The sequence below is a fragment of the Sabethes cyaneus genome, chromosome 3, assembly GCF_943734655.1.
Source record: "Sabethes cyaneus chromosome 3, idSabCyanKW18_F2, whole genome shotgun sequence".
Taxonomy (NCBI): Eukaryota; Metazoa; Arthropoda; class Insecta; order Diptera; family Culicidae; genus Sabethes; species Sabethes cyaneus.
Window position 1 is genome coordinate 105384414 of NC_071355.1, and position 13137 is coordinate 105397550.

General features: G+C 36.2%; 1 protein-coding gene across 1 annotated transcript in view; it reads left to right on the forward strand.

Annotated features, from left to right (window-relative positions):
- The first annotated feature begins 302 nt into the window (after window positions 1–302).
- Window positions 303–13137, forward strand: part of LOC128739974 (uncharacterized) — a 74801-nt gene continuing 61966 nt past the window's right edge. The window contains exon 1 of the mRNA XM_053835482.1: window positions 303–1222. Coding sequence (XP_053691457.1) covers window positions 478–1222 — 745 coding nt within the window. The 5' untranslated portion in view covers window positions 303–477. The remainder of the gene's footprint in view (window positions 1223–13137) is intronic.

The window sequence follows — 13137 nt, forward strand, 5'->3', positions numbered from 1 at the left end:
AAAAAATTCTTATATTTCATGAATCCGTAATATTTCGTCCTACTAATCAATTTGTGATATTTAGGATCGAAAAAAAAATCATGTAAGAAGAGTTATTCAGTGACCAATTCCATTTTACTAAGCGGCGCAGGTCTCTAATGGCTTAAGAAATTGGTTGCGAAAGATCTACGGTGCAGAAACATGTGCATAAAACGAATGCACTTTAGTTAGCTGCACACCTTTAAGCGGAATAGGCGCTAACCGTTTTCAATCGTCCAAAGTATATTTTGTGTTGTGAGTCGTTCTCAGAAATGATTTCGTTTAAATTTACTGTGTTTTCTAATTTTAACGTTGAGGAATAATTTTCAGAGTAAAGTTTGACAAAAGTCTAGTGAATTTTGATGACATATTTCTTCTTTGTGCAATCTAAGATCATTCCAGTAACAAGTGTCTCTAATCTATAACAATATTTAACATAGAATAGTCGAATCGTCGAAAATGGCAAAATGGACGATTATGCATATTACAATAATCACGCTTCAGATTCATTACTATTTCGCATATGAACAAACTAATGAAAGTTATGGTGGTGAAAACCAGTCAGCTGCTGCAATAACAAAAAACAAGTACCAGTCGTTTGTAAGGCATAACGCAAGCAACATCATCGCAATAAATGCATCGCGAGTTACATCAGACCTAAGAGATACAAACATATATACGAATATTAACAGCGAACCTTCTAAACTGCTTCAGCAGCATAGTAGGAGAGATTCTGACTATCGAAATACCCTGAAAGCCAATTTAAATAATGGAACTTTGAATATCAATTCTTCGGTTGAATATTCGGTAACTACATCAAGTCCCTTGAATGAAACAAATGTCCGTTATATCGGTGAATTGACAGATACTACATCAAAACTTGAAGGAAAGCCGATAGTTAACAATCAACAGGATAAAAAAGTAATGGAATTGAACGAACACGATTCCAAGAAAAAATATTATGAACGATTCCACAAGGCATTTACAAGTCAGAGCAACTATTTCGACGCTTCAAAAATCGACCTATCTGAAAATAGGAATATTTCGAGCAATTCTGAGAGTCTATTTCATTTATTTACGGAACTATACGATCATTATTTATGGAACATAACAGCATACAAATATAAACTGAGCTACGATTGTGCTGTTGACATGGATATTTACTTGCAGCAGCTGAGACGCCAGGAAAACTGGGCTTTAAAAGGTTTGTAATCGAATTAATTAATCTAAAATATTAGCAGTGTAAGGGTTCAAGCAATTATACTTCATTCAACTGCTTTTGATGATGCAGTAATCCAGGTAGGCTCAATTTCATTTATTTTTGCATTATGCTGTATTGACTCAGAACATGAGCATGCTATGTATAAATCGCGTATGTTTCTGATTTTTCTTAATATTTCAATGTTGAAGTTATTAGAGTGAAACGCAATGAAACGATTTTTGTTTAAATTAATTTGCACATTTGCTTTAGAAAAGGGCTTCGGCCTTTTTGCAATGTAAGTGCAAAAAACAGGGCACCACGTTGCTAGTGGCATTGCTGATTCCGTCGGATTCCTGGTCTTGTTTTAACAAAATTTATTTAAATATTAAAATGCATAAGTACTTCCGCAAATGAGTTTTCCGTTCTATTATGGGGTTATAAAGTTATAGAATTTAATACCTAAATATTTTGAGTAGATTTATCATTTAAACATTATTTAATGCTTTAAATACTTTAATCAAGCAATATAAATAGCTTCGGAATGCTATTATAGACCATCCCAAATGAAACTTAAGCTAGATTACATAGTCTCATTGGTGGAACCAGCGACCATTTTATTTTATCAGCATATTGAAATTGAATGCTAACGCATGGGATCTTGTAACAGAAATGCAATCAAAAATTAGTCAAGTCAAAAAAAATTTTGTTATCTAGAGTTATCTAACTACAGTTTTTCCCTAATTTTAAAAACCAAATCAATTTTTCAAGGGGGGCTACATTTCTCCACGCCTCTCTTACGCCAATGCATAACCTTTAAGGTATTAGTAATATGTTTTCCTCAGCTTAAATTAATTTCTTTGTTCAGTGTGTTGTCCAGTTCTCTTCTAAGCTGAGGTTTCTGTAAGTGTCCGATACCAGGGGGCTCTCTGTATGAGCTTTTTGGTAACGGGGGTGAGCGGAGGGTTAATTAGAAAAAAAAATCGTGCAAATCATTTAATGAATTTTGAAAAAGCATGTACTCATTTGAAACACAAAAATCACAAATATAACTCATCAAGTTTAACTTCTGTATCATCCCAAATGCTCCCAAACAGTTTGAAGTATGAAACCTTCAATTTGAAACGTCGAAAATCTAGATCAATTCTGCGCATAAATAAAAAATTGGCTAATATGGCATTTTTTATAAAAGTGAGATCATAATATCACATCTATCTATTTATATAAGACGCTTATGTCTGTACCGAAAACCAGGTCTCTGACAGGACGTCATAAGAGGCTTATCGGTAACTAAAACCAGGTCCCTGACAGGATGTCATACTTTCGTAGCAATGGGTTGTATTCTCAGGCCCCTCACTGGTCGACTGCTGGACTGCCCGTTTGCTGGTCGATTGGACTGGTCGATTAGACTGGTCGATTTGATTGCTCGACTGGATTGCTTAACTGAACTGCTTGACTGAACTGTTCGATTCGACTGCTCGACTCAACTGCTTGATTGGACAGATCGACTTGACTGCTTGACTGAACAGCTCGATTTAATTGCTCGAGTGGACTACTCGACTTAACTACTCGATTCGACTGCTTGACACATTTGCTTGACTTACTACTCGACCCGACTGCTCGACTTAACTGCACGATTGAATTGCTCGACTGGACTGTTCGATTCGACTGGTCGACTGGACTACTTGACTGGACAGCATGATTTATCTGCTCGACTAGACTGTTCGACTCAACTGCGCGATTCAACTGCTTGATTCCACTGCTCGACTGGACTACTCGACTCAACTGCTCAACCCGATTGCTCGATTCAACTGCTCGACTAGACTACTCGATTTGCTTGCTCGACTCAACTGACAGCTTGATTCAACAGCTCGACTCGCCTGCTTAACTCGATTGCTTGTCGCGATATCATATGGTCGGTGTTAAATCAGATCGGACCAAGTCGCAAAATTTTAAAAAATCAGTTAACGATAGCAAACGATCAAGAATTTTCTAAGCAACATTTTACTCTAATCAGATTACATAAATGTTGCAAACAGCCAGAAGTTTTTATACAGTTAAATAAAATACAATACGACCATGAAAACTATTTGTTTCAGTTTCCGGCTGACTCTTTTATGTACAACGTCTTAGAGCTATATTATGCAATATAAGAGCTTAAAGAACTAATACAAAGATTAAATATCTTCGCAAACACTGGGCAATGGAATGTATCAAGAGTTAAGGCATAAGGCTAGCTATCGCCAAGTTTTTGGATTGAATCTTATTATTTTTTTCATTGCCACGACAGCCTACACGGCAGGATTAACAGCTACCATTAACGACGGCATTCTGAAGCTGCTTCTACCTTTTAGTTTCAAGCGATTGATCCTCACGCTTCGTTGGAAACTTCTTCGGGATGCACGGATTAGATGTTTCATCGCCCACTTCGTCCTCACTTGTGTTTCCGTACTGTTTTAAATAGTTTAAACCCGTTTTGTAGATTCACCAGCATAAGATAATTGACAACGTATGCACGTTAGCCAAGTTTTTTCCTGGATTGTCAACTCTCCTTGTGTTTACAAATGAAAAAATGGCTATTGCGGTAAAAATGTTCCCCGGAGGGAAATCGGCCGTTGTATCGTTGGCCGGAGGTATCGTTGTTTCAATTCAACGGCATGGCTCCGGCATGTATAACGAGTAATATGCATATTAGCCAATTCTTGATTTATGGACAGAATTAGGTTCTTTCCAAAAAAATCGGATTTCTACTTTTCTGCCTATAACTTTGAAATGGTCCAAAAGCACTATTTGCCTGCATCCACATGCCACGTAACTGAGAACGTGATTTTTTGTTATCACCAGTCTTGGAATGCTATTTTTGAATCGATTTTACTCTTTTGGTTACCGCACCTTAACTAAGCATAATTTAAAAAAGTGGTGTATGAGGCGTTTGTAGAAGTCCTGTGAACCCCCGCTAATTCGAGTTTTTATAACGGTAGTTTTTACAATTTATGGAGGGAACAGAGAAAAGAAAGTAATGAAACGAAGAGTCGATAGGATCTAACCAAGGGGTTTCCAACACCAATGATTACTTTCCGATAATCCAATGATAATTACACCTTTGAAAAAAGTTACTTTTGATTACTTTACCAATTACCCCTGATTACTAGTAATCAAACTCTTGTGATTACTATAAAAGAATCATGATTACCAATGATTACTTAAGATCAGTGCTGTTAATATTCATCAGCATAACGTCCAAACTTCTGGATTATCAGTCTACCTTGCATTGAAAATCTGCTTGCTTTGATCAAACGTACATAATAACTATATAGGGTAGATGCTCCAGTAATGGAGGGATTATGTCGGGGGATAGTGTTTAAAGACAATTTGAACGCTCAATTTATCAGTTTCCAATTGAACTACATGATAATATGGTGCACCATAATGTTGGCTTTAAATACATACCAAACTTATACCATTCTGCTGGTTTATATATCTAAAATATTGCTTTTCCTGACATTAGTCTGTGCTCCCAAAGTAGTGGTAATGTTCCTATAATAGTGGAAAATTTGCCTATAATAGTGGAATTTTGTTTACCGCCCTTAGTAACGCTTGCAGTGAGCATGGAAGCAGGTGGATAACAGCGTAGGCTTGTTAAAATGTTATGGATTGTTACGAATTTCTTAAGCAATTGCACTTTATTGGTCTTTTCAAAAGGAATTTGTAATTGTTGCATCAACATCTTCACTTTTAACTGTGTATCTTATATAAAACTGTTAACAAATATATATTTAACAATAGGAAATTGAAATTATCTCGAAATCCGCCATAATTATGATATATTTCGCGTTTCCACCACTACTGGTACTACCACAACTACTGGAGCATCCACCCTACAGCAAGCATGAACTTCATGCACGAGAATATATAATATCAGCGCCCTGTGATATTGTAACAAACTGATATTCACGTTTGAGCAGTGAAAATCAACAAAAAAAATTTATGTTGTTATTTAGCATCTATTGCGTTCAGCTGTTGGACATAAGATTTTTCTTTTCATTTACTGCATTTAAAATTTTTTTTTCCTGAAGTGAATATCACCTTGTGGATTTGAAAATCACTTTCTCCTGTTCTATTTTCACGATATATTGAACTTGTATACTACGATGAAAATCGCTATGGAGTTGTACATACGAAACTCAGAGGCATAAAAAACAATGTATGCTGAGAAAAAAGATTTTCTGTTTTGTTTGAAATTCGGTGATAATTAAAGACCCTGCTTAAGATTTTCATTGATTACTCTACTGATTACCATTGATTACCTAATTAATTCGTAAATGATTACAAAAGTAATCTCTGATTACTACGCACTTATACGCCTTACTGGAAACCCCTTGGATCTAACAGATTGAGACCAGTCATGAAGAGGAAAGAGCGGAAAATGAGGGGGTAAGGGAGGGTCATTTGAAGCAACGCACAATGGGCAGAAACGAGCTCGTAATCCCAAGAATTAGAAACCGCTTATTTGGAATCTTACCAGATACCTATTTCTATGTAAAAAAATCAGAGGGGTTGTGTACAAGACACGACCGCATATATAGGTGACGCAGGACTACGTAAGTCTTTTTGTAGTGATAGTAGCATGTATTCATGCTTGTAATCATTCGATTCTTCATGTATACATGCTATATGCAACATATCTACAAGCTACATGCGTTGTACGTAACATTTATCAAAGTAGTAACATTGCATCCGTTCGATTCTCAAAATATTGTGCATTTGAAAACAATTTAACAAAATCAAGAACACAAACTATTGCTTTCCTGCTACCTTACTGAAATTAAAGATTGTTTTTATTATCCATGGTTTCCCACGTTGAAGGGATTTTACCAATTCAATCGTATTTTATCAACAGCACATCTTTTCACTACACTTCTAATGAAACGACATCGGCAAGCATGCGTATTCATACAGAGTCGTATTATAACCGAACACTACAGCTGTAGCACATTTTTCCAACACAGATATCAAATTCGCCGAGGTTTAATCGTCTCGTAGTAAAGAATTTGCGATCTGTTGGGACAACGAACTTATGTCATTTTTTCTGGCACACTTCCCTAACACAGACATCAAATTGGACTAGGTTTAATCGCGTTCGTAAGAAATCTGTTAGCACGAGGGGGCTCTGTCACTTCTTCTGGCGTACTTCCCAAGCAAGGACATCAAAATGGTCTAGGTTTAACCGCGGTGTTAAGAAATCTTGTTGAAATGAGAGAACTTTGTCACTTATTTTGGCGTACTTCCCAAGCACAGATATCAAATTGGTATAGGTTTAAATCATCGCAAAGAATCTTCCAATCAATCACAAAGCGAGAATTCTGGTAAAACATAGGTTCATTATTTTCAATTTTTCAATAGTTCAACATTAAGAATCCATACTTTTCTTCATTAGGGTCAATTCTTAGAAGATTTACCGATCGATTGGTGCAAGAATATTGAAAATCGATCGGAAAACCGCTGAGCTATTAGCGTTCAAAACCTTTCATTTTTCGTGACGCTCGCATTTTTCGATTTTTTGGAATGACACCCTATCTCAAAACTTGCCGTAAGACGTAGTCCTACGTCAAAATGCAGGTAATCGTTTGGTGATGGTATCGTCCTGCGCAGACTTCGGAAAGTGGTTCATTTTGCCCTATTTTCCCCAAAAATCACGCTAAAAGCTAATTAAATAGTATAAAAACTTATTTGCCGCCCGTGGAATGAACATCAGAAAATACCAATCCCATCCATTCCATACTATGCGAAATGCAAGAATAGTCCATTTTGTCCAATTCACCCCCATATACATAGATAACCTAATTAAAGCGATTAAAACTAACAGTATGATCAAATACACATTTTTGAAAAGTCTTCAAAAATGTGTATTTGATCATACTGAATAACTTGGAAGAACAGTTGAAAGCAATAAATAAATTTGATGCAAAGTTATCGTGCAGAATTGATTTTTAAGTGTACTTTTTAAGCAAATCATTATATCTCGCAACTAGTAAAAGATATATAGTTACTATATTCAGCAAAGTTGCTCATTTTAGTGCGTTCTACAATTTTTCTGAAGAAAAAATTTTTTTTGGGCGGATTCAAAAAAACAAAAGTTTGCATCACCTTGATAGATGTATATAAGATCACCCTATTAGTGTTAAAAGGTGCGCTTCATTTTATTGATTAACTTCTTTAAAGACACCATCATTGAAAAATTACGAATTTTTTACGCAATAGCAAATCAACGAGTTTTTGTAGATCTAAGAGAGAATCAGGCAAAACGGACCGATTTTGAATTCATCACGGTACTAAATCGATGACATTCAACTCTTCTGATGTCTTTCGAATGTACTGGTGTTATTCGCGTTTATTTCCCTGTCTTTGAATTAGTTTTAATCGCTTTAATTAGGTTTTAATATGTATTTGGACAATTCCTGCATTTCGCACAGTATGGAATGAATGGGAGTTGTTTCCTCTGATGTCTCGACAACGTTTGGAAGCTATTTGGGTTCATTTCACTGGCGGAAAATAAGTTTTTATATTATTTAATTAGCTTTTATCATGATTTTTGGAAATAATAAGGCAAAATGGACCACTTCCCGAAGTCTGCGCAGGATGAAACCATCACCAATCGATTTCCTGTATTTTTTACACAGCAAAAGGTATCTTTTTTTTTATTTCGCGTTTATGTTTTTTCATAATACAATTTTACAATAAATTTTTCTTCTTATCTTGAACTTTAACACTTCATAGTTTGTAATTTGATAAACTGGCGAGTTTGTAGCGGTAGCGGGACGGTGGGTTTGTGGGTTGTGCGGTGGTGCGGCAGCAGTTTTGTGGCGGTATGGCGGTGGATGACGTGAAAATAAAAAGTAGATGAACAAAATATATTAAGTACGTATTTGGTTGACATCGATTGGCGCCCCCAGTGAAATAACTCTCTTTTAAGGGGGAGTGAAACAACGGGTTTAATGTGGCATCCAGGCGGTCTGCTTAGAGATAAGTGTGCATTTTTGTTCGAATTTGCGATTTTATGGCGTTTTTGAAACTTATCAGGTTGGTTAGTTCTTTAAGGTTGTTTGGTAAACTATTGTAGGTTTTTGTCGCGTAGTAAAGGAAAGACTTTTTGCCCATTTCGGTATTTGGCCGACTTAAGGTCAAGTTATTTTGGGTTCTTAGCGCATATCTATGGCTTGGGTTCCGAAACGTAATATTGTGGTGGGCGATTGGATTCGTCATGAGGCTTTTTAGCTGTACTAGGCATTGCAGGTCACGAAAGCCGGACACAGGTAATATGGACCGAGGTCCACTTGATTTGTTGGAGTTCAACTCTTTAATCAACACTATAACTTCTTGCTCTGTACAGGGTCGTAGAAAGATAGAATCATTGCCTGGATATAAGGTCCGAAATTTGTTTATATCTTTGCGGCTATTGATCGTAGAAGCAAGCTGGGGTCCTATCGTACTAAAGAATTTATTGAACTCATTACCAACAGTTGTTGCATTAACAGTAGGTTTTCCATCAATTGTTAGTTTGAAGGATTCCTTCTTTTCATTTTTTCGTCCTAAAGTGATGTTTAGGTTGTGCCATGCATTTTTTTTATTTGTATCACAGAATAGTTTTTCATAATATGCTCGTTTAGCTTGTTCCTTCGCTCTTTGTAACTTTTGAGAAACATTTCACATGTTATGAAGTCTTTCATCCCAAGGACGTGTCTTATGATTCTTGAGGGTTTTTTCTTTTATACGAAGCAGTTTCCATACATCAAAAGTCATCCATGGACAATGTCCTTTAATTTTAGCTTGTACGTTCACTTTTTTGGAACATTTTTCTTTTAGTTGCTGATATGTTTTTATGACAAAGTTCAATTTTTCCTCGGCAGTCCCTTGAACAATATTCTGCGTTGCGGCAGTAAAAGATTCATTTAATTTTTTGTGGTTTACGATTACTTTTTCCAGCTGTCTTTTTGTAACCGGCTTTGATAAATCTAGCGTAGTAATAACAAAACAATGATCGCTGATATTAGAGAAAATAGTTTCATTCATGATGCCGCCACATAAGGATTCCGAACACACTACATGGTCGAGTACATTTCCACTTGCTGGCCTAGTCGGATGCGTATTGGTGATTGCAAAGTTGTAGCAGCTTAGAAGAGTGGTATAATCTGAGACAATGCTAATTTCTGGCCGATTTGTCGGTATGTTTATATCACCAACCAAGATGCAAGGTTGACTATTCCTGTAGGATGCTAGCACTGTATCCAACTTTTTCAGAAAGGTCGTAATGTCGTATGATGGTGGGCGATAAATTGCATTAATAAAGAGCGGTGTACCACTGATGTCTAAACGCAAATGCAAGTGATGTAATCCTTCGTCGTGTGTATTAGAAAGAACATCGTACATCAACGGATTTCTAACAAAAACAGCTAATCCCCCACCTAGGGAATCAGGACGACAGGAAAAAATACTGGTGTAACCATTTATTTGGTACAAACATTTACGATCATCCCGTACCCACGACAAATACAATGATATCGATTTTGTCGTGCAAAAGGTCTAAACACTCTTTAATATTGTCAAATTTGTCCAAATTATTCATTCCTCTTATGTTGAACTGTAGAATTTTCAAGCTAAGGCGGTTGCGGTGTTGATGTGAACTTTTGTTTATTTCAGAAAAAGAATTATAATAAATATTTTTCCCATTGGTACAACTTAACATAAAACAATAATATATGATCAGTTTACTCGTTTCGCGTTACTTAATTTAATGTTGGTTCACCAACTGACGTTTCGATGATGGCTCGACACTCAAACTCGAAGAATTGTGCATACGTTTTGATGACGATTTGAGAAGATTTCGCAACTGAAGTTTACTTCCGATTTCATCCACTTTGGCTCCATCGCTGCGCTTTAGTAGAATTTTTCCATTTCTACCTGGCCAGATATATTTCATGTCTAAAACTGCATGAGATTCCTTCGCTTCTCGCCGGAGTTCTCTTCCATATGCTGTTAGTTCATCCCGTATAGTAATCTTTGCAGTCGAGCTTTTGAATTCATTTTCAATGGCCGAGGCGATCATGGCACCATGCGATCGCTTTTTCGAAAATAAATCTTCTTTAGTCTGCTCCTCCTTAAACTCGATTAATATAGGCGGTGGATTTCCTGAGTTAGTTTTGACCGCTAAACGACGTGCTTCAACGATTCCATTTGGCTGTATTTGACAACCAACTATCTCTCCAATTTTTCGAATTAATTTCACTATGTCCTCTTCAGGAGTAAGCGGAAGACCTAGCAGAACAGCATTTTTAGATAGGTTCATTCGGTGTAGTTTGTCCATTTCCATCTCCAGTTTGTCAACAGTAGTAGAAATCGTCTGTTGATTGCATAGCAGTTCGTTCCGTGTATCAGCATATTCAACTTTTACCGATTTCATTTGATTCTTCAAGACGTTAAAATCTGTTTGCAAAGAGTCGAATTGGTTTGCGAGAAATTCTTGTGAGGCTTCTATGTGCTTAGTTGTCTCGACCAGTGCCGATAATCGCAGGCGCCTTTGTTCAACCGCAATCCGTACATGAGCCGATTCTTGTTTAGTTTCTCGAATTGATTGACCTAACGATCGGAGCTCACTGACGATTTCGGCGAAGTCTGATTGTTGATTATTTATACGCGAAGACATCTCTGCACAGAACACAAGAACGGTTTTCCTTGTTTTGACCACGGCATTCCCGAATATTTTTTTACAACGAAAATGTACACCACGGCAACAAAAAGAACACTTAATAATTCGCGTCGAATTGTTTTTTCGCAAATGAAACATACGGATGATTTTTCATCGTCAGACATTGATGCTTATCTATTATCGTGATGTTCAACTCTTGTAAAATTCCAAACCAGCGACTTCTAATTCTTGGGATTACGAGCACGTTTCTGCCCATTGTGCAACGCTTAAGGGGGGACCCTACTCTGGAAGCCCGAAAAATAATAGATTTTCGTAAATTTTTTTCAGATGCCAGAATTATAGTTAAGTGTTGGGGAGTTTTGGCTATTGGTTAAGGTATATTTGAAGATATATTTTGTATTTCTTGGATACCAGAATAGTGATTATTATGCTGGTGGCAGGTGAGCGCGTAAATGCCCTCTAGAAAATAGTTCCTTGCTGGCGGTACGTGCCGGAAACCAACGGAGTACGGTAGAACGTATTTCAAGGATGATTTTGAAGCTTTAGGTCAAACCTAAATTGTTACGTAGCGGTTTTTAAAAATTCGAAAAATTACCAAAATATCGGCAATTTTTCCAAAAGAAAGGTGTTTTGCCTTTCTACTATATAAATATATAGTATAAAGGTATAGAAATCACTTGGAAAACTGGAAATGGAAAGAAGGTCCTGCGGGCCGAATGTTATATACCATTCGACTCAGTTTCGAAAACAGAGCATTTTCTGTGTGTGTGTGTGTGTGTGTGTGTGTGTGTGTGTGTGTGTGTGTGTGTGTGTGTGTGTGTGTGTGTGTGTGTGTGTGTGTGTGTGTGTGTGTGTGTGTGTGTGTGTGTGTGTGTGTGTGTGTGTGTGTATGTGTGTGTGTGTATGTGTGTGTGTGTGTGTGTGTGTGTGTGTGTGTGTGTGTGTGTGTGTGTGTGTGTGTGTGTGTGTGTGTGTGTGTGTGTGTGTGTGTGTGTGTGTGTGTGTGTGTGTGTATGTAACGCTTTCAATCTCACTCACTTTTCTCGGAGATGGCTGAACCGATTTTAATGTTCTTAGTGTCAAATGAAAGGTCTAGGTGTCCCATTGGTTGGCTATTAAATTTCATACTGATCGGACTTTTAGTTCAAAGGTTATGTTTAAAAATACGAAAAATAAGGGACTTCATTATCTCATAGATCCCTTAACCGATTTGAACAAAATTGATTGCATATGAAAGAGGGGCGTTGCAAACCCTTAACTGCCAAAATTCATGACGATTGGACTTGTAGTTTGAAAGTTACATAAAGAAATGTGAAAAAATAGTATTTAAAACATATTTTTGTAACATGTAAGAATTAATTCAATGAAAAACATCACACATTTTATTATTATTTGAAAATTACTGCTGAGATCTATTAAACGAAACCGAGTTATTTAAAATTGGACGGTTCATTCAAAAGTTATTCAAACTTTAACACTCAAGCACCGTATATTAAACCGTTGAAACGTGTGAAATCAAAGCATTTCAATCAAACGTTGATTGTATTCAATGTGTGTGATGTATGTAAGTATATATGTATGTAAGTATATATGTATGTATGTATGTATGTATGTATGTATGTATGTATGTATGTATGTATGTATGTATGTATGTATGTATGTATGTATGTATGTATGTATGTATGTATGTATGTATGTATGTATGTATGTATGTATGTATGTATGTATGTATGTATGTATGTATGTATGTATGTATGTATGTATGTATGTATGTATGAATGTATATATGTATGTATGTATGTATGTTTGTATGCATGTATGTATGTATGTATGTATGTATGTATGTATGTATGTATGTATGTATGTATGTATGTATGTATGTATGTGTGTATGTATGTATGTATGTATGTATGTATGTATGTATGTATGTGTGTGTGTATGTCTGTATGTATGTATGTATGTATGTATGTATGTATGTATGTATGTATGTATGTATGTATGTATGTGTATGTGATGACAATTTGCAATTTTTAAATTTGCAATGAAATTCACGAAAAGTGAGAAACATTTCAATAGTCTGAAGTTTTTGAAGGCTCTTAGTGGAATACGAACTCTGAAATAAAAGAAAAGAAAAAAACTTTTACCTTACTAAATTCCACTATTTAATATTTATTCGCGACAGATACGTATACGCTTTGAAATAAGACACTGATGAAGC